The 24,404-nt window shown below is 46.3% G+C and overlaps 1 protein-coding gene across 3 annotated transcripts in view; it reads left to right on the forward strand.

Moving 5' to 3' along the window:
- Positions 1-558: 558 nt before the first annotated feature.
- Positions 559-24,404, forward strand: part of LOC143343942 (uncharacterized) — a 34,097-nt gene continuing 10,251 nt past the window's right edge. For all 3 annotated transcript variants that reach the window (XR_013080035.1, XM_076769373.1, XM_076769374.1), the window contains exons 1-7: positions 559-1,087; positions 2,586-2,828; positions 11,471-11,569; positions 11,740-11,912; positions 12,014-12,171; positions 12,262-12,673; positions 13,275-24,345. Coding sequence is in view for 2 of the 3 variants with exons in the window: in XM_076769373.1 (XP_076625488.1) it covers positions 2,588-2,828; positions 11,471-11,569; positions 11,740-11,912; positions 12,014-12,171; positions 12,262-12,673; positions 13,275-24,345 (12,154 nt within the window). In the remaining variant the exon portion in view is untranslated. The remainder of the gene's footprint in view (positions 1,088-2,585; positions 2,829-11,470; positions 11,570-11,739; positions 11,913-12,013; positions 12,172-12,261; positions 12,674-13,274; positions 24,346-24,404) is intronic.

The following is a 24,404-nucleotide window of genomic DNA, read 5'->3' on the forward strand; positions in this document are numbered from 1 at the left end:
TGTATCGCGTGCTCCTTAGCTGGTCATTATTTCACCTCGTAACATTTTCCCCCAAATAACCGCGCCCGTACTGCGGAGTACGGCCTCAAAGTCTGGATCCTCTCTCGTTCTTCCTCATTTCCGGTGCAAGTCCTTTCCCTCGATACTGGCGACTTCTGACGGCATGGCGCGGCGCGTCTCGGCGCGTCGCGACGCGCCGGCCGGCTTGCCGGTCCGTGTCACAGCCAGTCACGCAGACAGCTGCACGAGCACGTTGCTTGCACCCCCGGTTCGTCAAGTATGTATATACGTTCAGGAACATGTGTAGGTAGGTTGTTCGTCGTAACACAGTTAAACGTGTCTACTACATTGCGACGTTTCTGACGATGCGACGGTGTGTGCGTGTGTGTGTGCGTGTGTGATAGCCGGCGAGACTGTATAGACAGTCTGGACTGCGCGAAATCAAGGAATCGAGGCGATTGCGCACCGGTGGTGGGGGATACTGGAACGATTGTAAGGAAGGGGATGGCTCTGCGTGGCAGCGACGCAGGATATCGCCAAGTTCGTCAGAGAGCCGGCAGCTTGCAACGCGAGTGTTGCTGCCGAGTAGATTCGAGTTCTGTCGTCGATCGAGGCGTAGAGAGAACAGACGTTTCGTGAACCGTAGCAGGCAGAACAAGTCTGCCACGGGACCATCGTTATCCACTTGTACGTTGAACAGGCACGTTTTGTCCTCTTGGTTTCGATTTTCGCATAATAGTGTCGCCGCGCCGTACGACATACCCTTAACGTCATCATCGTATTCGCGAATACACCGGTCTCCTGTCACTATCCCTTTGCCCCTCTCCTCTGCCCTTCCACTGACGGTCTGTCTTTCTCCTCTTTGCACGCGCCACAGTACACGAAGAAAACGAGGTGGGTCGGGTGGAGCGACTCCAAGCTTAGACGAGGAGCCAGACCGTTCGGAGACAGACTGTCTTCGATTTGCATTACGGCTTTCTTCGACAGACACTTTGCCCTCGCTGCAGCATTGCACTTTCCGCGGAAGGAGAAGCCTTCCCGGATACCTGTCGAGAGTTAAAACAGGGCAACCGTGCCACGTAACAAGGTAAGCGCACGATATATTTATTTTTTAATCTCGATACTAATTAAACGATCGACCACGATATAAGTGCGATCGAAAGTTTGGTTAATATTTTCGAAGAATCTCTCGAGCTACGTATAGATTTTATCGGCCGGTCGGGTGGACTGCGGAAGGGGTTGTTACTAAGGGGTAGACTGCAATGCCGGTACTCGGTGGGGTGACCGCTTGACACTTTTACTCCAATTTCGTATATCGAGCCTCCGATAACGTTGCCTCTCCTCGTCCATCCCTTCGGTACGATCGCCCTTCGATCGCCATTTATCGATTACCTCGATTAAGTTTCACTCGGATCGAAACGAGCTGCGATCAGTCGACCAAACTTGGAGTCAACATTTCACGAACAGGAAGTTCCTTAAAAATCAAATTTCCATCGAAATCGCTAGATTAGAGCAACTTTTTCATGTCCTGTTTTCTAGTCGGCTGGCCAGAATTTGGATCAATGATCTAAGGCCGTGCGGAGTGGCTCGGGTCCTGCGCATTGGACGCTAGGACATAGCCCTACCGCTTTACAGGGAAAGGGTCGTGCAAATCCTGCGCAATACCCAGCGCCAACATTTGACGCATGAAATCGCGACTAGACATCGCGGTGACTTGTTCGTAGAATTTCCTCGAAATTTTCTTGCTTCGGTAAGATTCCACCATGGACAGTTCCTTCTGATCGACACGACGCTTGGAAATCACGTTATCATTCTTTCCACGGTGCCAGACATTATTAGTGTCTCTTAAAACCTTTTTTTAAATAGTGCAGCTTTCGATGAGATTTCACGGATATTTTATCGACGTTTTACTTAGAGAGAAGAACGTGCGTATCGTTATCTCGGATTCGCGTCTACGTGCATACGCATACGTGCGTCAGTATGCGTGACTAGGCGTTTTTCGATCTCTTAATATTCTCGATACTTTTATTGCTCCGAGTATAATTCATTTTTTACGTTTATATGTACATGTACATGTACATGTACAGCCGGGCCGTTGTTAGCTTCCGAAATATCTTCCGGGAATTATTTTCGATCGTTTTATTATCGAGTTTTAATGCAACATATATATACGTATACATTTCGATACGTTGATCGTTAAAAGAGCCATTTATCACATTGTTTGTTCGCTTTTATCCATATAGGATGGTGCGCAGTTAAGAGGAATACTAGAGCACGAAGAAGACAGGCGAGGGAAACGGTTTAAAATCACTACTAGTAGAAACATGATGTCATATGTCAGCCACGGTGACGGAACAGTGACAGTTGTCCGCGTATACTTGCAGCAGCGTTGTAAATTGTCGATTAAAATTTTTGCTCGAATATCGATTTAATTGGATTCGAAAATATATCAGTAAACAAATGCAGAATTCGTAGATTTCTAATAAGGTATTCGATAACGAGACGAGGAAATTGCTAGCAGAAGGTAGGAAGGGCAACTGAAATCTTTGACTAACTGTCTTTTCGTTTTTTTCTTTCTTTTTTAGTAATGAGTACCACGGATCCTACCGGTGAGGGCGGAGGGGGAGGGGAGAGGACTACGATATCATCGACAAATATCGAAGAAAATATATCGCCGGTTACACCGGTAACCGGTAATGTAATGCCACCAGGCTCGCAACAGCAACATCCACCACCATCGCCTCTAAGTGGTTGTTACCTTCTCGTTGTGCTTCCAGAGCCTCATACCGCGCAACATAAAGATCTCATCTTGAACCGCCTCTCGAAAGGTAAGTACCCGTCTTACCAAATCAATCGTTATCACCGTTATTTACCTTTCTTTTATTATTCGATGTTCCTTCCGGTTCATCCGGACGATCTCGATCGAGACTCCTAACTGGGTCAATACGAACGAATGACAAAAAAGATGATTACGTTCGGAATATTCCGAGCAAACGTATTCATTCGAGGGCCTAACATTGTTGCGGAGCCGAATAATACAATTTTTAGGAAAAACTTTTGCGTTCACTTTGAATCCTACATGGTATACTATGTACTTTTCTTCAAGTAGAGCGTCAGTGCGCGAAATTACGGTGCAACGTAATTTACTATTTTTTTAACTATGATTATCAGACCCTTGTTCTTAAAACATCGTACAATTTACCTTGATATATCATTTCACTTCGATTTAATCACCACGATCATCGAATGTGTTTAACAATTAGGATTATGGTATTACGATTACGATTACGATTACATTCGTATTCGTTGTGTTACTTCCGCGCGTGAAACTAAGCGATAACGGTTCTTCTTCGCTGTGAGTATTCCTTCAGATTTATCGGACGGGCTTACCCAACAACTTTATACGTCCCCCTTGTTGCTAGGCGGAGTTTGACCGTACGTTAGGAACAAAATCGGATGGCACGTGGATCCTTTCGCGCCTCTATTATCAAACTACATACTTTTCACTTGGACTTGTCGCTAAATTAATTTTTCAATTAATTTACTTTATGCCGCGTTTTTACGTATTATCGACCACATTGCGTAGAGTACAGTGGTGTTTCCTATAACAGTGCCTTAATGGAGTGTCATTTATTTATCGAGTTAATACTTTGATATATCGTTACTAGCGTCAAATCATTGATACGTTTATAGGAATTTAGCAACGGAAAGCTAGAAATGTGAAAATGTAGCAAGAAACACGTGCAGCTGTCTAAGAGGGAGGCATGTTAGGGGCAATGTACCAGTCATAGTCAGACGTATGCTTACAGCATGAAATACGTATGCATTGTTAATATTGAGAAGGTCGTATGATTAGTTGGTATCTTTTGCAACAAGCAGCAAATGGAGCATAGAAAATTCTCAAAGGGTTTTCGCTCTCACATTGAACCGCAAATTTATCTTACAGAAGAAACGGGAATGTGTTGTTCGCGCTTATAGGTAACCTCGTTTTTATTCGCTGCTTTAGAACTTTAAACTAGGAAACCATGAAATAGTATCCACTATATTTTATTATATTAAAATGATGGTTTAACCCTGTTTTGAATTATTTTTTTTTTTTTTTTTTTTTACTTGCGCCACTAGCACTCTCGGTTCCTGATCGGATCGATCCAATGGGACAAATACCAACAATAGAAATTCGTCTTAATAATTGTGAATAATCGTATATTATTATTCGTGTAAATACAAGTGAATCGTAGCGTTTGTGTAACAAGCTTACGCAGTATCCACGCAAATTGTTCTGCATTTGCGTTCGTTGTTTCCTGCACGACGAACAACGCGTGGGAGACTCTTTTTGAATGCTTGTGTCTATTTATAGAAATTACTATAACACCGCGTTATTTACGAAACTCCTTTGCTAATCACCACGAACGATATGCATTTTATAAAGTCGCGTTCTCCTTAGCGGGCTTTACTCCGAAAAACAAATCAAAATACAAACAAAGGAAGGGAATTATAACGAGGGTGGTGGGTGTACTTTTCTGGTGTCAGTCCGATGAAAGCGTTTCACCGTAGTCGTCGTCGTCGTCGGTGGTGGCGGCGGCGGCGGCGGCGGCGGCGGTGGAAAGAAAAGAAAGTACTTTGCGTCGAATCGTAGGTATCCGTTTGAGTTTGAAATGTAATTTTTTCCAAATTCGTTGTATACCGTATATCGCGTGTAGACGTTATAGGAGTCGAAAAAGGAGTCGTTGAAATAGGGAAAAATAGAGAAATCGGAAGAAGGAGGAAAGTGTGTAGCGGTAGGTTGGCGCGGCATGCGCATGTTAGTACCAGCCTACAGTCACATCCCCGCAGTCCCCAGAACTTGGATCAATAATCCATCCACTCGGTTCGTAGTGAAAACTGTCGCTAAGCCGAAATGACGACATTATTTCGTCACTCTCTCACGTGGTTGAATGAATAATGATCCTATACGTATATACGTGCGTATTCGAAGCAAAGGGTGGAAAGTGGAAAAGGGACCGAGTATGTGCACGCAAAGTATGAGAGGGAACGGTGGGAAACAAGAGGGTGAGAACGGGAGGGGGAGTTGTGGGTGGCGGGAAAAAGACTAGATCGAAAGACGAAAAGGAGAACGGTTAGGATCGGGAACGTTTCGAGTAGCTTTGATTACCGAACGGAAGCATGTCAAGGTCATTTTTTTACGGATCACCTGCTAATTGCATCGGTTCTTTTCCTATGGCAAAAAACTAGCGTAACGTTACCCAAATGTCAAAAGAACAAAATGACCATGTAAATTGTCTTTTATAACTGGCATACGAGACGCTATCGCAACAGTTATTTATATAATACTTTTAAAAGGTGAATGCTTTTTTCGCTCAAATTAGTACACGAGCATCGAAAGAAACGTAAAGTTTCTTTGGATATAAAGAGGATCGATCCTGTCTATAGTCCATTTTACGCATCGGCCACCAAGGTGCCTGACCCTTTTCAAGCAAGTTAAATAAGTCACACACACCTTAACGACCGAATTCTATCATGAACTACTATACACGGCATCGGCTATTTATAGCTTCCCATATTACGGAAATATTCTTTCATGTTTCGAGATATTATCTGATCAGAGACTCTGCTGCCGTTTCCAAAAATAACATAAATTGCATGGGAAGGTGACTCGGTCGAAGAATATACTATACATACATATATCGTAAAAGATTATGGTTCTCTGATGCGCCGACCCATCTTACTATGTATACAATGCATACCGGTAATTTCGTATGCGACGAGTACGATGCAAACGTGCTAGCCGACAGGTTTTCTGTGACTCATTGGGCTACATATACCTACGTGTACATCTATCATTGGAAGATTTTTCAGAACGGATTATTTAACAGGATTATTTCGCTCTTTAAGAAATTTTAAATCAGAATAACCTGCAACGAATAACATTTCATTTAATTTTTTAGAATATTCTATATTTATTTGATATATCGCGAGACACGACAACTATGAAAAAAGTTGTTATAAATATGCGCCCTATCCGACCTTGTTTCCATTTCTGTATTCCAACAATTCTTAACTGTGCTACTCTGTAACTACTACTACTATTTCTAATAAATTGTACAAATTAGTGGAATCTTTTATTAGATGTACGTTTAACGGATGCATAGGAGATATAATGTATGTATTCCTTAGCTCGGCTCGTTCCCCACGTTTAAATCCATCGAATCTTTTTATTTCTGGATCCACTTGAACACGATTGTTTATTCAACAGCCATTACCAGCGTTGAAATACTCTGTCAACGTATACAATAAGGCTGTCAACGGCTCCGACAAACACTCGGTGTTCCTGAAAGATTGAGAAACCCCGTGACACGACAACTGCAGGCTAGCACCGAAAAGATGGCCATTTTGAGCAATTTGTATAAAGTAGATAGTATCACGTTAGTAGTATACGTACATAATAAGACCGCGATCAGAGCGTCTGCAAACGTGTATGTTTCGTTGAAAATTTCTTGTAAATCCGTTTAGATTTTTAATGACCAGAATCGGATTTAAATAAAATATGTTGCTCGTTGTTTCTTTATCGTGCAGAGTATTCAAGGTGAAAAATAACATTAATTTTAATTCGTCGCGGTAAAAATGGTTGCATTTTAATTAATATAGTTGACGAGTACAGTTATTTGTAAACAAAACGGGAGAAATGGTCGTACAGAAATATCTGCACGAGTTAATGCAAGGTAATACGGTCAGGAAAGATTGATGTGATAATACGTGGTGCAGTTATACGTATAATGTACATGTACTCACAGAGATCGTACGGGTATCGACACATATAAAAGGTAGGAAGGCATACTTGTCGGCATGAATCACGATTGAGGACGTGGGGAGCATCGAGAAAGTTGGAGTTACACGATGCTTGTAATATCCGGAAGAACCCGCGCACAGAGGGATCTGTTGGATTGTATCGCGACGTCGCGTCGCATGCATGTATGTTCGATTGGACTTAAACACGGAGCCTTTAACGAGCCGATACACGCGTACACCCACAAATTTCAGTGGGGCCGGGTCATCGAAAAATTTCGCTGATCGCGTGCACGTCGCACGAATACGAATTCAAGGCGAGTGAAAAGGTCAGAGTATCGGTGATAAAACAAAGGTAAAGGGTGAGAATTGCGTCGACACGAACGTCAAAATTCCAACTATATTCGATAAATAAATTGTAATCGCCGTTCACCGCCGGATTTTCGAATATCGTCGTTATCGAGGCGCTCTCGCTACTCTTAAATATTTAGTATGTGTATACAGATTTCCTATAGAGCGATATAATGTTCGGTAAACGTTCACAGCGACTGTTATAGTTTCATCGTACGTACAACTGAATATAGTGTGTCTAATTTTACCATGGCATTCGCCAGTGATTTGCTCTCGCGGGCATCGTGCTCTTCGAATCGTGAAACTCTGTTTCTCGATTACCTCGTTCTTGAACCTGACCCTTAGGCCAATCCGCGCCTCTAAGTTACCAATAATTTTTCAATTCCAACGCCAGAATAAACCTTTCTGAAATCGCTCGTTAAACCTTCTTTCTACTATTTTCTTCCGTCGAACGCTTTTATAGTACGTTTTTCAAGTAGTCGTTTATTACGTCGAGCATGATAACTGTTGGAAAAGAAATAACAAATCAACTTGTACGTTATTGTTCTTAGAAAAGTTATGTTGTATCGCGTCCAAAGAAGACCGATATAATATGATCGATTGGTAGCAGTGCGGTAATCGACGATCAACAGATTAATTAGAGTCATTGATCGGAATAGTTGAAAGAAAAAGCTCGTAAGAACGCTCATCGCGATCGAGTCGTCGTTGCTTGGATAAAACAAGAACTGCAGATCTGACGTTTACCTATTTCGATACGACTGTTTTCGTGCAATAATACGAATCAAACTATTATATATTTTCATGTGCTCGAACAATTGAATATTAAGAAATCGATTAAACGCGTAAAGGATATTTTGTTAAGTGAAAAAAGAGAAGGACTTGAGGACCAAAGCTTCTTTGCAACTTTGATCGCATCTTTGACAAATCCTTGGATCGGGTCTTCGCCCTTGTCTTGGAAATATAAATAGATACGGGTGAGCTAGGTCGGTCTCTCTATGCTATACTACCGAGATCGTGCGACCGCACGTTGAAATATCGGTTACCAATTCGAGTATCTATTTCTAATTTCGAGTCCGTTCGATATATGTTTGTTGTTTCTTCGGGGATACATTATCGAGAAATTACTCTATTCTATTTAGAACGATACGAGCAATATTTGATATGCATGCGAGCCAACAAACGTCGTCACAGTATGACGACAATGGCGTTTAGAACAGATTAGAACAACGGCTCGTCATCGACCTCGTTCGAGGTCGAGTGTTTTCTTTCCTTGATAGATGAATCGTGACCGATGTCAGCAGTTTTCGAAGAAACTTTTTGACCCTGTTAGAAAACAAAAGCTTCTAGATCGTCGTCCACTGTTACTACTATGCATACGATATTGTCCGAGAATATTTCTTGGATGTTTCGAGTCTTGAAAGCTTGAAACGAACAATTGGGTCGCGTTTCATTAAAAATTTACGAACCATCGAAACTGAACTCTCGAAGGAAAATAATGTATATGTAGAGCGTTGCGTTTCATCGGCGATATTAACGGGACGCAGTTTCGCGTCACGACATTCGAGCGAACGAAGCGAAAATGCAGAAATCTCGAGAACCGTAAGGAAGTAAGAGTTGCAAGAAGGACAACGGAAAACCGAGTCTAAACATAGTTTGGGCAAACCCCTAACGTTCTGAGCATCCGTCGTCGACCGAGGAAAGAAAAAAGGTAAAAAGGGGGAAAAAGGAAGTCAATGCAAATCGAGAAACGCGATGGAAACGAGTGCGCGTGGTTCTAAGGGACGCCATAGGAGGGGTAAATGCTCCGACGAACAAGCCCACGATTTTGTCTATATTTAACCCAGTATCTTCAACTACGCAGTTTTTAAGTACTGCACGTATTCGAGGCATCACGGTGTGCCGTGTACGTCTCAGTTTTTAACTGTTAACGGTTTCTCGAAAGAATCGAGTTGCTCGTTATTATCGACCGCGTGCAAAACTTTCGATCGTAAAAATTTGGATCTGGATCAGTACCGTTTCCTTTCAAACGATAAACTATTCAACGTTCTTCTTTCGCAAAGGTATACATAAGTGCTTATTCCATAATACGTCGAGAGATTAAGCCTGTCGTCGTCTCCACGTAATGCATCGACAGCTACCTCGATAACGGGATTTGAACGAAAGTTATTACACTATGTCGGTCATGCTTTTTCTTAACGTACCGAGCCGACGGAAAATGTCCATACATACATGTACATCCCGCATCGTTCCTTCATCGATAACGTTCGCGTTGGACGTACGCGGGCATTATTTTTTTCACAAAGAGAATGCGCAGAGATCGTTGGGCATTAAAAGTCACACCAGGCTGCAACCGCTCCCTCCCCCTTCTTTCCGCTTTCCCTCCTCTTCATCCCCGACGTGGCACGGCTTCTCTTGTATCACCGTCAGGGCTTCCGATCAATTTGACATAGAGGGTTTTTGCTGGCTGTGTGCCTCGATATGTAGATTTAAACGGTTTAATACTCGTAGCAGCACAGCCGTTGTGTTGTATTCGCGTCAATTCATATCGTTTGAATCCTTGTACGCGCAGGATACTAAGGATACCAATCAACAATTATTCTCTATAACAAGTCCCTTGTTCAGGAGATTTTCATCTTTCGAAATTTAGCGTAGGATTTCGAGGGTATGTCTATTCGCGAACAATTATTCTAATTTACATTTCAGTGCCTACCTTGGTCTTCCTCCCTTATCGCGTACTTGGGTATACACTTACTCACGTAAAATCACACTAGTGCCGTTCAGCACTGCCTTGGCAACCGGCAACGTTCCATTTACCGCATCATCGATTCCTTACTTCGAAACGAGAAGCTGAAACGATCTAATTGCTGTTCGTTGTTTTCGATCGCGGCGTAGCCTATTGTCCGCAAGGGAACTATTGTACTCGTGCGTACGTATGCATAAATGCTTCTCCTTTTCCCATTCTTTATTTCGAGGTTGCGCGTATCAACGATATAGCTAACAATTGAGTTTAATTCGTTTTGGGATGTTCGCCAGGACGATCGACAGAGGAGAAAAGGTCGTTGAGAGGGAATGGAGAAACTGTGACCGTAGCGTCGTTTCTTTTTTAGCCAGTAGTAACGGAAAAGATTCGTGGAGGTTGAACGTGTTGAAAGACGGCACGGCACACACGTTCGGTAGAGAATTCTTTAACCTTTGTTCTATTTTAACGGCAACAGAGATTAAACAAACGGAACCGTATAAAAATGTCTATTCCAGACGGTGTCGGAAAAAGGTACGAGGCGACGCGACGCGACGGTCGCATAGGTGGGAATAGAGAGTGGTTGCAGGATACGCGACGATCGATTGACCACTACTACGGAACTACGCGACGGGGTGCGGTATTCCTGACGTCATGAAACGACTTGTTGTTACGTTCCTTTATCGATACTACCAAGAAACTCATTTTACTTTTCGATCCTCGATGTTTTATTCAATGTTCCGATTTATCCGTCATTGGTTGCATTTATTTTTCTCGTTGACGCGCGTACAACGAAACGCCTCTGCTTCCTCCTTCACCGTATAGAATATGCGTATGGACTTTTCCTTTTCCAATTTAAAATTAACAGAGACGAACGCGTCACAGTGGTTTCTGGTACATCGTTTTAATCCGTCGAATGGAAATATTTTTTCCAAACTTTGGAAAATAATTAAGAATATACAACACGTATGTATATTACGTGTAAAGGAAGACGATTGTTCGAAACCTTAGGAAATACGAGAATGTAGCGGGGTTAGATTAGTAGCGGTTGGTTCTCTAACGAGGATCGATTAATAATATTATACGTATAATAATCGTTGAATAAAAATTGGTTGATGATCAAATGGGGTTGATCGATGGTCAGGTTGGCTGTTGGGTTATAAAATTTCTTGTAAGAAAGTTTATGCGATGTAGCAATTTCGTAATTCGCTTTCCTCGTCAATCGGGATGTAAGACGGACAGCAAGCAGTTCTTGCCTTCTTAACCTTAACCTTCCATTACTCGACCCTGAACAGCCCTCGCTTTATGAAGCCAGAACAGTGCAGTCTCTTGGATAGGTTATACGTGGTTATGACCCACTATTCTGCTCACCCGGCACCATCGTGATAATAATTAGATTGCGATCAAAACGCAATTACGTTTGTCTTCGTATCGATACGACGTCTGGACGACTGTATGTATCTAGAACGGAGGATCGAGGATAAATGATGCTTAAATAATTTGTAAAACCGTAAAAGACGAGCTTCGCGATGAAACAAATATTCGAGTAGACGTTAAATATAGAAATACCGATCGATACTGTTTCCGATCTTGTTTCAGGTTTCCTGTCATGGGACAAAGATAGTTGTCACGTAGATTTAGAGAAAGAATTACTGGCGTTGGTAGCACAAGCACCAGAAGGAGAAGAAGCTCGGAACGGTATTGATACTTTTTATAATATATAGACATGTAGATATAGATATGTTTATGATAATCGATCCTCGCAGTCAGAATTTATTATGCTTTTATCGTTTGTATTCGTGAAGCGGTCGAACAACTTATCGTACGTGGTCGTGTTGTTTTATTCGACGAGACGAATGAAATTTCAGGCGAACGACTGATCCAATACGCTACCGAGAATCTTGTTACGGAAGTTCTCATTCACCCGCAAACAAACACATTATTACAATGTATCCGCAACCTACTCGCGAGTTTCACGAAACATCGACACATCATACACGCCGGCTATACCTTTGGTGGAAATGGTTCCTGGATACTGCAAGTACGCACGCTTTTCTTATTATTTTTCACGCGGTGTTATTCGTTTCTTTACATTTACTATGCCAGACCGAACTGACGATCGTGCCGAAACTATTCCTTTAGGATGGAACCTTCAGCATCGCCGACTTTTTGGATGCGTTTAGCGAACACGAGGTGCAAAGAGTTCTTCGCGCTTACGAGAATAGCGTTACGGTGGACATTCATTGTGCGGGCGTTGGCGATTGGACAACAAATCGATTGTCGAAAGAAGCTTGCACCAGGTACGTTCCTCTTTGATTTTAGAACAAATATTAGTAGAGTAGTAAGTAGTAGAAGATTTGTGAAAAGAACGATTATATTTTACCCTATAGATCGTGCAGAGTCCGAGTAAATCCCGATGACGTTCTTACCGCCGGAGTACCGGCGATCGCGAGTTTCACCAACTACGTTGGACAATACCTGCTGGCTCAGACCCTGGACCAGCTTATGGAGCCGTCCGACGTTGTGGGCAACATTCGATTCAGTCATCCAACTTTATACGTCTTCCCCGGCGGACAAGGAGACGCCGCTCTTTTCGGCATAAACGGTTTTAATATGCTCGTGGACGGAGGGTTCGCCAGAAAGGCTTGCTTCTGGGACTTTACCAGGCACTTGGATCGCCTCGATGCCGTTTTAGTCACTAGAATAAATAACAGTAACGTTGGGGGCATGTACAGCGTTGTTCGTAAAAAGAAAGAGATGCACGTTTATCCCCAAATTGGACACTTTTTCTGCAATCTTGTCGTGAGTATATATTTTTCAGTCTTTTCTTAAAACGTTGATTTAACGAACTAATCGTTGATCTGTACCTACTTGCTTCGGTTCTATTGGGTGGAATTCAGTTTTTGACGCGAACAACAGTTTTTCAATGCTCGAATCAGCGCGGCAAATATCATTTACTACTGGTACCTACTTGACGTTTAACCGTTTATAATTTCAAGAAACGGTGAAACTACATACGAAGAATAGATAAAAGAGTCATAAAATTCAAGAGACACTTAATCCTTTTTGTTTTTAGAATATTAAAAGTTGCGTATATGCTAGATCCCTCTCTGGTTAGATGCCACAGTAAACTCGTAATAACGATTGTCGATAAAACTATTTACTTGACTAATCCGGATTATTTTGTAGGGGAAGGCTTCTTCTGGCAATAGAAGCAAACGATAAGCCTTATAGTCTGGCTCTTATAAAGGGGGGGGGGGGGGGGGGTGTGGGAAAAATTGTAAAAAGAACCGGCTTCGTTAAATCAAAGTTTAACCTTTTTCGTTGCCGGTCGCTTTGCTCGAGAAAATTGCCAGCTCGGTGCGTTCATTAATCTATCGAACGTTGTGTTGTCATATAACAGGAGAGAAGACAATCCAATTCACCGGACGGGGACAAAGATATCGATCCGTTGATTCTGAATCTCACCGATATCGGGCAGGAGATGGTTGCCAATCTTCGTCACATTAATTTACGGGCGCACCCGTGCTACAGGGATCCCGATCCGATAAATCTGTATCACAAAGTGGGCCACGGTACCCTGGACATGTACGTTCTTAGCCCCAACAAAGATAGCCGCGAAGTTAGGGAGTTCCTAGCGAAATGGCACTCGGCGGATTCAAAGTTATTCGCGGGTTCCCATAAGAAAGACTCGAACAATTTAACGTTCCCGATACAGAATCTCGTGTCGATATGCGTTCTGTTGGTTTGGCAACCGGCCAACCCCGAGGACACGATCACGAGAATCCTGTTCCCCGGAAGTACGCCCCAGCATAAGATTTTCGAAGGTTTCGAGCGACTGAAGCACTTGGAGTTCCTAAAGCACCCAGTCTGTTCCGCCAAGAGTCTTTCTCCGTCCACGTCGTTGGCGACTCTGCGGGACAAACCGGCGAAACAGAAGTTGAGCCTGATCGACAAGGAGCCGACGAAGAAGCTGTCGGACGCGAAGAAAGAGAAGAGAGAATCGGCCGAGGTGAAAACGACGAAAGGCGAGGACTCGCATCCGAAGAGCATAATGCAGAGCACACCGATCATATCGACGAAACCGCAGCCAGGCAAGATCGAGGTGAAAGCTAAAAAGGCGGCGGAGAACAAGAAGATTGAGGTGGAGGGGAAGGAAGCGGCGAAAGAAAGCAAGAAAATCGAGAAGGAGCTAAGAGATGCGAAGAAGGAGGTTCCGAGGAGAGAGATCGCGACGAAATTTGAGAAACAAGCAGCCGAGAAACAGACGGAGAAACCGGACAAGACCGAGGAGGAGGGGGGCGTTAAAAAAGCAGAGCTTCAGGGTAAATCGGAGCCAGAGAAGACGAAAGAGTCCAAGCACAAAGGCGAGGCGAAGAAGAAGGAATCGAAGGAGACGAAAGTCGGCGTGAAAGTCGCCGGTAAACCGACCGGCGAGTCACTAAAGCCGAAACTAACCGAGAAGAAAGCTAAACAACCAATCAAGGAGACGGGCGTGGTGAAATCGTCGCCGACCACGCCGAAAAAGACAGTGAACGGCGTCGCGTCCAAGACGGAAATAATGAAAGTGAGCGTGCCGCGGTCGAAACCGTCGACAGGGCAGAAAATTGGAACGGCGCCACCGGCGAAGAGCGCGAAAGACGCGAACAACAGGAAAGTCGTGGAGCAGAAGAAGATCGAGAAGTCCGGTGCAAAGGAGACCGCGGTCGGCGCGGTCAAAGTGTCCGCGAAACCGAAACTGATGGACCGGAAGCCGATCGGTCGTCGCGGGAAACCAGTCAGCCCTAGCAAAGCCCGTGTGCCCGGAAGTCCGGCGAAATCGACACGCAGCACGCCGACCACGTCCGTGAAATCCGACAAAGACGGTGTGATTCGTAAACCGAAGGGCGACAAAGGCACCACCGATTCCTCGACGGTGTCCACGCCGTCCGGAATCGAGCCGGAAACCGCGGCTGCGGAGGTCGAGGCCAGACTGGTCGACAAGAGTCTGATCGAAAAGTCCGAGGACATTTCGTTAGATTCGATCGAGAGCAAAGTGCTGGCCGATCTGAAGGAAGAGCGTGAGGTCGTCGAAGAGATCGAGGCTGTTCTCCAGAAGGCCGAGAGGATCGAGGAGACCAGGAAGGACGATCGTTTCGAGGGCGACGACGAAATCACGGCCGAGGTTACCGACAAAAAGGAAGAAGACATCACCGAAGAAGACGTTACCGCTGAAATCGAAGACGCCCCGAAGAAGGACAGCCTGAGAAAGGGCAGCCAGGAGCTGACCGAGGAGGACGAATATCTGATCGTCGAGAAGGAGGAGGTTTACACGGAGGATTCGGTGCAGAGTGGCGAGGGCGAGCAGAAACACGTTCTCGACGAGGCCGAGTCCGAGAAGGCGAAAATCCTCAAGGATGCGGATCTCGTGAAGGAGAAAGCCCTCGAGGAGGAGGACGAGGAGGAGGACGAGGAGGAAGAGGACGAGGAGGAGGAGGCCGAAGAGGAAGAGGAGGACGACGGAGAGGAAGAGGAGGAGGAGATCGAGGAAAAGGAGAAGGATGAAAGTGCGGAGAAGAGGCCCTCGGCGGAATTAAAAGCGATAGAAACGGTAACGAAAGTGGAAAAGGAGCCATCGGCGGAATTACCGTCGCCGGATCAACGGGAACGGCTGCTGGAAGAAGAGACGAAAGAGGCAGTCGTTTCTCCGTCAGAGGTTCCGCAAAAGCCCGAGGAGAAGGACGACTCTGGGAAAAAGGACAGCGAGGATATTACGAAAGAACCGTCCAGTTTGAGTCCGGATAAATTTGACTCGTCGGAGAAGAAGACCACGGACACCGACTTGAAGCCAGAAGCAGACCAGAAGGAACAAGTTCCTTCGCAGAAATTGGAAGAGTCGCAGGAACGGATCTCTACGATAGAATCCGGGGCCACCACCACGGCGCCGACTCTCCCCGAAGACGAACGAATACCCCTCGACGAGATAAAGGAGGACATTGACGAGAAACACATCGTCGAGGACGTCAAAGAGAAAGATTTTCTCCTCCCGGCGAAAATTAAAGAAGAAGCTCCCACGGGCGTTCCCGGTCCTGTTGCCGGCGACGATGTTGCTGCAGTCGCTGCTGTTCAACGAGCCGCTCTTCCACCGATCAAATCAGACTTTTCCGTCTTCGATGCTCGCCAAGCCGTGCAGACTCTGCCACGCGACATTGTCAAAACACCCGACGAGGTCGCCGATTTGCCGGTTCACGAGGAAGTGGATCCTAAACTCTACAGAATGGAGGACTTTGAGAAGGACAAGGAGGAGAAACCGCCAGCGCAGCAGATCAAAGAGCCCCCGACTCCGCCGATCAAAGAGCAAAAAGGCGTGTTCAGTTTCCTGGGAAAGGTTGCCGACAAATTCGAGAAGGGCATCGACAAGTTGACCAAGAAATCAAAGAAAGATCCGGAGAAGGACGCCGATGACAAGTCGTCTTCCAAGTCTAGCTCGCCAAAGGAGGCCAAGGTGCAGGAGAAGACTCTTCTCGAAGAGGTCGACATGGAGAAAATGTTCCCGAAGGTGGGCAAGCCTAGCGAAAAACTCGAAGCCCCCGAGGAAGTTGCGACAAAAGTCACCGACGCGAAACCGGTCACCGTGACGGAAATTGTTCAAGATACCGTCCAAGAGGCCGTGGAGAAAGTTGAAGCAGTCTCCGAACCCAGTCTGAAACCCGAAGTCGAATCCAAGACCGTTCCATCGGAGGACAGCGAGGAGAAGAAGAAGAAGAAAGAAGAACCATCACCGGTGATAGAGGCCGATATCACACCTGCGAAGAAAGAGGAACAAGTTGAAAAAATCGTGGAGGAGAAAGTGGAAGAAGGTATCCTCGAAGCTTCTAAGAAACCTTCGAAGAAGGTGAAAGAAAGTTCCAGAGATTCCTTCGAGTCTGTCGAGGACGAGACTGTCGAGCAAGTTCGCAAAACGCCGGTAAAGGACGTTGTTAGGGACACGCTGGACGGTGTGGTCGAAAAATTGGAAGAAATGCAGCCTCAGATCGAAACCAAGGAACCGGAACCGGAACCGGAACCGGAACCGGCCAAAGCGAAATTCGACGTGCCAAAAGACGAGGATTTCGAGGCGGAACACGACGACGAAGAGATAACGGAGGCCGTGAAGGACCTTAAGGAGGCCGTTCGCGACGTGGGCGAAGTCCTCGCGGGAACCGTCGGTATTCACATCGACGATAAGCCCAAGGACGTTACGGAAATCGTGAAGAAAGTTGCTCAAGTGTTGAAGGGAGACGATTTCCTTTCGGACGAGGCGCTCTTCGGAGTCGAACGGAAGGAAACGGTGGTACCGATTACGGCCGAAACGAAATCTCCGGTGTCGGAGGTCGTAACAACGAAACCGGAGGACGCGAAACGCGACGAGAAACTCGCCGGCGTAATTCCGACCAAAGTTGGCATCACCGAAGAGTTTCCGCACCAAGAACAAGTCCAAGAGCTGATCGAGGGAACCGCAGACGTCGCCCCGCCGCTTCCAGTTTCGGTATCGGCCTATAAACCGACCGACGCGGTACAATTGCACCAACCGGAAAAGCCTTGCGTGAAAATCACTAAAGAGGAGGACGACGCGATTGCTTCTTTTGCTCCGAAAGACAAAGCAAAGGATGATCGCGACGCCAAGGAAATCTGCACGGAACTTTTGAAGGAAGAATCGATTTGTAAAGTTAAGAAAGACGAGGAACCAGAGGAACCTACGAAGGAGCTGGACGTGATGGAGGCCGGATTGGAAGACGTATGCGTGAAGGAAGTTGCGAAAACACCGATTCCGCCGGATAGTATAATAGAAGAGTCGGTGATAGGATTCGAGCAGAAGATCTCGCCGGCGAAAGCGGAAATTGTCACCGTTTCGCCCGGCTCGACGCCCACCTCGCCGAAATTCATAACCGACAAGCTATACGAAACCAAAGAACCAGTCGCTTCCGACGAATTGTCCGCCGAAATAAAGGCCATCGTCGACAAGGTGGACCGCATGGTGGAAGAGATTATCGAAGAACTTATAACGAAGAAGAAGAAAGTCACGATTGAAATTATAGAATACATCACGATCGTGAAACGGGTTCCGAAGGAACGCGTAATTTATATAATCGAAGAGATTATCGTGAGAAAAGGACTGTCCAGGGAAGAGGTTGTCGACAACGTGGAAATTTTAAAGCTGGAAGAATCTATCACGCCACAGTTGAGAACCGAGCTCGAGGAGTACATTATCAACGAATACGTTACGAAAGGGAAACGTATCACTGTTCGAATAGTAGAGGAAATTTCAGTGAAAATGCTGGTCCCGAGAACCATTATCATCCGAATAATCCAAGAGATAATTGTCAAGAAGAAGATCGACGTGCCCATGGAAGAAGGCTTGTTCGAATCGAAACCGGAAGAACCGGACAAAGTAGCCTCCAAGTTGGATACGAGAGAAACGGAAGAGAAAGAATCGATTATAGAAAGGACGAAAAGAGAGGCGAAATCGGTAGAGCCTGAAGAACCCGTCTCCGAGGAGCAACCGGCACGAGGAGAACGAGAAGGGGAAGAAGAAGAAGAAGACGTAGAAGAGGACGGTTTCGTTACCATCGGCAGAAAAGTTTCGAAAGAAACGATCGATACCGAACATAAGACGGTGTCTCCTGATAGGATCGAAGACGCGAAACGTGCCATCGGACAAGCACACGAGAAAGACCACACCGACGACTTTGAGGCGGTCGAGCAGGAATACAAAGTACACGACTCGCCGGTCACGTCTCGCGACGTTTCGCCGAAATCGGACGAAATCAAGGAGAAGGACTATGCGGAAGAAGTGATCGAGGACACCGTGAGCGACGTCGTCGAAGCCGACGAAAAGTTCGTTCACGAGACGAAACAGAAAGAAGAGAAGAAAGAGTTGCACCTAGAGAAAGTAGAGCCTAAGGAGTCCAAGGTAGAGACAGCGGACGCGTTGAAATCTCTCGATACTATCGAAAAATATCTCGACGAAGCGAAAGAAAAACCAGACACAAAAGCCAGCGCCGAACCGGTCGATCAAGTAGTTGTCGAGACAGTGACGAGAAAAGAGTCCATCGTCGGTAAACCGGAGATAACTCAAGTTCGAGAAGCAAGTCCTACGAAAGAGACGTTGCAAAAAGACCAAGAGAAACCATTGGACGTTAAAAGAGCAACCCCCGTCGAGGAGAAAGTACCGATCGAACCGGAGGTGAAGCTAGCGGACGCCACGGGAAGGGCTACCGAACCGAAACCAGAACCCGATAAAAGAGAACCCGAGGAAACAGAAGATCGCAAAAGTCCTGACGAGTCGATCGACAGAAAGGATTCGAAAATTATCGAACCGGTGTCGTCTTCTACGGAGATACCGATCACCGTCGAAGCAGCCGAAGACACAGGCTCTGTCAGGCGAATGCTGGTCACAGCGAGTAGCGAAGACGGCGGACACGAAACAGAAATTTGCCCGAGCGGCAGCATCACGTTCACCAAGACCCTTACACCGGACGATTCTCTGAAAGACGCGTCTGTGAAGTCGACACCCGACAAGGATTCCTTGCTTCTCGATAAGGATTCGCTGCTGTCTGGAACAAGCAGTCCGGAAAAGGACAGCATCTCCGAGAAATCGCCGCTCGAAATGAAACACGTCGGAAAAGTGACCACGCCCGAAGATAGTTTGGACAAATCGCCGGTGGACAGACGCGATTCCCAAGATCTCGAAGACAGCCTAGAGAAGGTGACGACCGTTGGAAAAGCAAAGGAGATGGACAGCACTTCTCCTTCCATCGATACGGACACACCGAAATCCCCGCAACCGCCGAAGGAGCTCGTCGACAAGGAGAAAACGCCCCCGAAGACCGACAAAGTTGAACCGATCGAGTCATCGTCCAGCCAAGTATCTGATAAAACACCGGATACTATCGACGGAGAAGTTGCTCGGAAAACGATCCCAGTTCCGAAATCACCGGACCAACAGTTGTTCGTCGATGCGGAAACTTCGGAAACGGTTCTGGAAATAATCCGAGTATCCAAGTCACCCGAATCGATTCGCTCGGAAGACGTTTCGCCGGCGGAGACCATTTTCGCGAAATCTCCCACCGAGAAACTTCCGAAAGGCACTACCATCGACGTAACCTCGGGGAAACCTGAGAAAGAAACGTTGACTCAGATCGCCGAAGCCACTGTTCGGGATTCCGAAATTATCGAGGAGAAGGAAATCGATAGCAAGTCGCGAGAGAAGAGTCCCGACACACCAGACACCAAAGCAGAGGGAAAAGTACCGAAGGTGGAGGAAGAATCGGCAAGAAAAGACGATATCGAGTCCAAGTCGTCTAGCATTTCCGTGGATAAATCTCCAAGTTTAATCGAAAAGAAACCGGACCTGCAAGACGAACCGGACGAAAGAAAATCACCCAAAGATACCGTTACCACCGATTTCGCGGACAAAGAAAAGTCTCCTTCGACTCCGCCAAAGGATGAACTCGGTCAGGAGAAAGCAGTCCAAGAGTCGCGGCCAGCCAGTATCGGGAAAGAAGCTGTCGAGAAAATCAAGTCACCGATCGATACAAAGATTACGGAAACATCGACAGACAAATCAAGATCACCCAGTGTTACAAGCGAGACTACGGTGCCAGTACTCTCAAAATCCCCTCAGAGTCCTGCTAGCGAAAAGCTCGATTTAAAAGACGTCGACGAGAAGAGAATTGATAAATCTAGATCACCGAGCGTGACCAGCGTTCCGGTCGAATCCAAGGAACCAGAGGATCGATCCAAGTCCCCCAGCGTCGCGAAAGAAACCACCACCGAACAGATGGCAGATAAATCGAGATCGGCCAGCGTGGCGAGTCTTCCGGGCGATTCCAAGGAGCCGGAAGATGGTTCGAAATCCCCAAGTATCGCGAGCGAAAAGCTCGATGATATTAAAGACACCGTTGAACGAACAGATAAATCGAGATCGGGCAGCGTAGCCAGCGATTTTAAAGAACCGGAGCCGGATCGATCCAAGAGCCCGAGCCTTTCCGACGAGAAGGCGGCTGACTTGAAACAATTGGAGAAATCCAGATCGCCCAGCGCCGAGAAAGAAACGAAAGAACCTCCCGGCGCCGATGGTACAAAATCTCCGAGCGTCGAGAAGGAGAAGATCGACGAGGGTAAAGTAGTTGACGCCGACAAGATTCACGCGGCCGAGTCCTTGGAGAAGGCACGATCGCCTAGCATAGTAAGCGGTTACGAAGAATCGGTAGAAACGGATCGTATTTATCGTGAAAAACGCGATTTACGTGTCGATGAGAAATCCAGATCGCCTAGTTTGACCCCTAGCTTGTCGGAGAAACCCACCGACTTTGCGGATCGATCGAAAACACCGAGTATTGCTAGCGATAAATCTGATCTAAAGGATGTCGCAGTCGATAAATCTAGATCGCCTAGCGTAACGAGCGTTTCCGGTGAACCAAAGGAAGTCCTGGATCGTTCCAAGACACCAAGCATCGCTTCCGAGAAACCCGATTTTAAGCAAGTGGATGAAAAATCGATCGACAAGTCTAGATCGCCTAGTGTAACGAGTCCAACCCTCGATGAGAAACCAGCACTGGATCGTTCGAAATCGCCTAGTCTAGCTGGCGAAAAATTTGATCCGGAAGACGTGGAGGAAATAATGTCAGATAAATCCAGGTCTCCCAGCGTGATGAGCGTTTCAGGAGAACCGAAAGCACCGACGGATCCTTCGAAATCTCCGAGCGTTGCTGGAGAACTGCGGGATGCGAAAGACGCCGATCTCAAAGTAATTGATAAATCCAGATCACCCAGTGTGACTAGCGTTTCCGGAGAGCCTAAAGGAGTAGCGGATCGTTCGAAATCGCCTGGCATCGCTGGCGAAAAGTCCGATTCGAAGGACGTCGACGAACCAGTAGAATCTAAATCGCCTACGTTGGTCGGCGCTCCGGAACAATTTAAAGAAATCGATCGTTCGAAATCACCGAGCACCACACCCGAGAACCCCGACGAGAAACCAGTCGATAAATCGAGTTTGGCCAGCGTAACGAGTTCCCTCGGCGAATTTAAAGAACCGATCGACCGTTCGAAATCAGCCAGCATTATTGACTCGAAGCAGCTCGACGAGGAGACAATTGACAAATCCAGATCAGCTAGCGTAATAAGCGTTCAAACAATCCCCGATGATTCCCGATCGCCGAGCACCACTACAGAAAAACCGGACATAAAAGACGTCGAGGAGTCGAAAGAAACGCTGGACCGTTCAAAGTCGCCTAGTATTGCTGGCGAAAAGACCGATTTAACGGAAATGGATGCAAAGCAGATTGATAAATCTCGATCATCTAGCGTAACGAGCGTTTCCGAGGAGGCCAAAGGGACAACGGATCATTCGAAATCACCGAGCATCGCTGGGGAAAAACCTGATCTGAAAGGTGTCGACGAGAAGCTAGAAGATAAATCTAGATCGGCCAGTGTGATTAGCATCGGAGAAAGTCAAGAAGGAAAGAAAGGTTCGAAATCACCGAGCACCACTACAGAAATACTCGACTTGGACGACGTAGACGAAAAAGTTATCGATAAGTCTAAATCAGTCAGTGCAACTAGCTCTCCTGGCGAGACGAAAGAAACAGTGGATCGAGAAAAATCCGAGCCGAGCATCGCTGATATGAAATACGTCGAAGAAAAGGCAGATAAATCTCGATCGGGCAGTGTAGTTGGGCCGGACCATTCTAGATCGGCAAGCATCGCGGGCGAAAAGTTCGATTTAGCAATCGATGATAACCTAGCGGTTGATAAATCTAGATCGTCTAGCGTGATCAGCGTTTCCGGGGAAGGGAAGGAAATACGAGATCGTTCCAAGTCACCAACCGCTGTCACCGATAAACCAGACTCGAAACAAGTTGAGGATAAACAGGAGGAAAAGTCGAAATCGCCTAGTGTGACGGGCTCCCCTGTCGAGACGAAAGAACCGATGGATCGAGAAATATCACCGAGCATCGATAAATCTCGATCGGCCAGCGTAACGAGCACATTGGACGAGGCCAAAGAAACGTTGGATCGTTCGAAATCGCCGAGCATTGCTGGTGAAGAGAAGCTTGATGTAAAAGACGTCGACGATAAGGAGATTGAGAAATCACCATCACCGAGCGTCGCTGGTGAATTGTCCGATTTGAAGGACATCGATAAAAAATCAATCGATAAGTCTAGGACGCCTAGTGCGACCAGTTCTCCTGGCGAGGCAAAGGAAACATTGGATCGTTCGAAATCACCGAGCATCGCTGGTGAAGAGAAGCCTGATGTAAAGGATGTGGACGAAAAATGTCGATCCCCGAGCGAGCCGAGTATTTCTGGCGAAACTAAAGACGCTCTAGATCATTCGAAACCATCAAGCATCGCTGCTGAGAAGCCATGTTTAAAAGAGGTTGACGAAAAAGTTGAGAAATCCAGATCGCCTAGCGTGACCAGTCCTGTTGACGCCAAAGAAACACCACAGCATTCGAAATCACCGAGCATCGTCGGTGAAAAATCTGATTTTTCGAAGGACGTCGAAGAAAAGGCGGTAATCGATAAATCTAGATCACCGAGCGTAACAAGCGTTGTCGAAGAACCGAAACAAGTTCCGGATCATTCACCTACCACAACCGAAGAAAAATCCGATTTTAAGGAAGTCGATGAAAAAACGATCGACAAGTCTAGATCGGCCAGTCTGACGAGCCCTGTTCTCGACGAGAAACTAGCACCGGATCGTTCGAAATCGCCTAGTCTTGCTAGCGAAAAGGACGTCGACGATAGAAAGGCAGTTGAAAAATCTAGATCACCTAGCGTGACGAGCGTTTCCGGGGATACAAAAGAAGCAGCGGATCGTTCGAAAACTCCGAGTACCACAACCGAGAAACCAGAATTAACCGACGTCGAGGAGAGTGCACCGACTGAAAAATCTAGATCGCCTAGCGTTCCAGAACCGGAAGATCATTCGAAATCTTGGAGCGTTGCCGACATTATTAAAGACATTGACGACAAGACGACGGTCGATAAATCCAGATCGCCTAGCGTAATTAGCGTTACCGATGAATCGAAGCAAGTCCTGGATCGTTCAAAGACACCGAGCACCACCGAAGAAAAGCCCGATTTAAAAGAAGTCGACAAGTCCAGATCACCTACCGCGAGCCCCACTAAGGGTGACGCATTGGTTACTTCGAAGCCAGATAGCGTTGCTAGCGAAATATCTGATTCGAAGGACGTCGATAAATCTAGGTCGCCTAGTGTAGCAAGCGTTGCTGGGGAACCAAAGGAAGCCTTAGACCGATCTAAGACACCGAGCACCACCGACGAGAAACCCGATTTAAAGGAAGTTGACAAGTCTAGATCTGTTACCGTAAGCCCTACCAGCGACACTAAGGAAACACCGGTTCCATCGAAGCCAGCGAGCGTTACTAGCGAAAAATCTGATACGAAGGACGTGGACGACAAGGCTGTCGATAAGTCTAGATCACCTAGTATAGCTAGCGTTGTCGGAGAATCGAAGCAAGAAGTGCTGGATCGTTCAAAGACA

Source organism: Colletes latitarsis, chromosome 7, assembly GCF_051014445.1.
Source record: "Colletes latitarsis isolate SP2378_abdomen chromosome 7, iyColLati1, whole genome shotgun sequence".
Taxonomy (NCBI): Eukaryota; Metazoa; Arthropoda; class Insecta; order Hymenoptera; family Colletidae; genus Colletes; species Colletes latitarsis.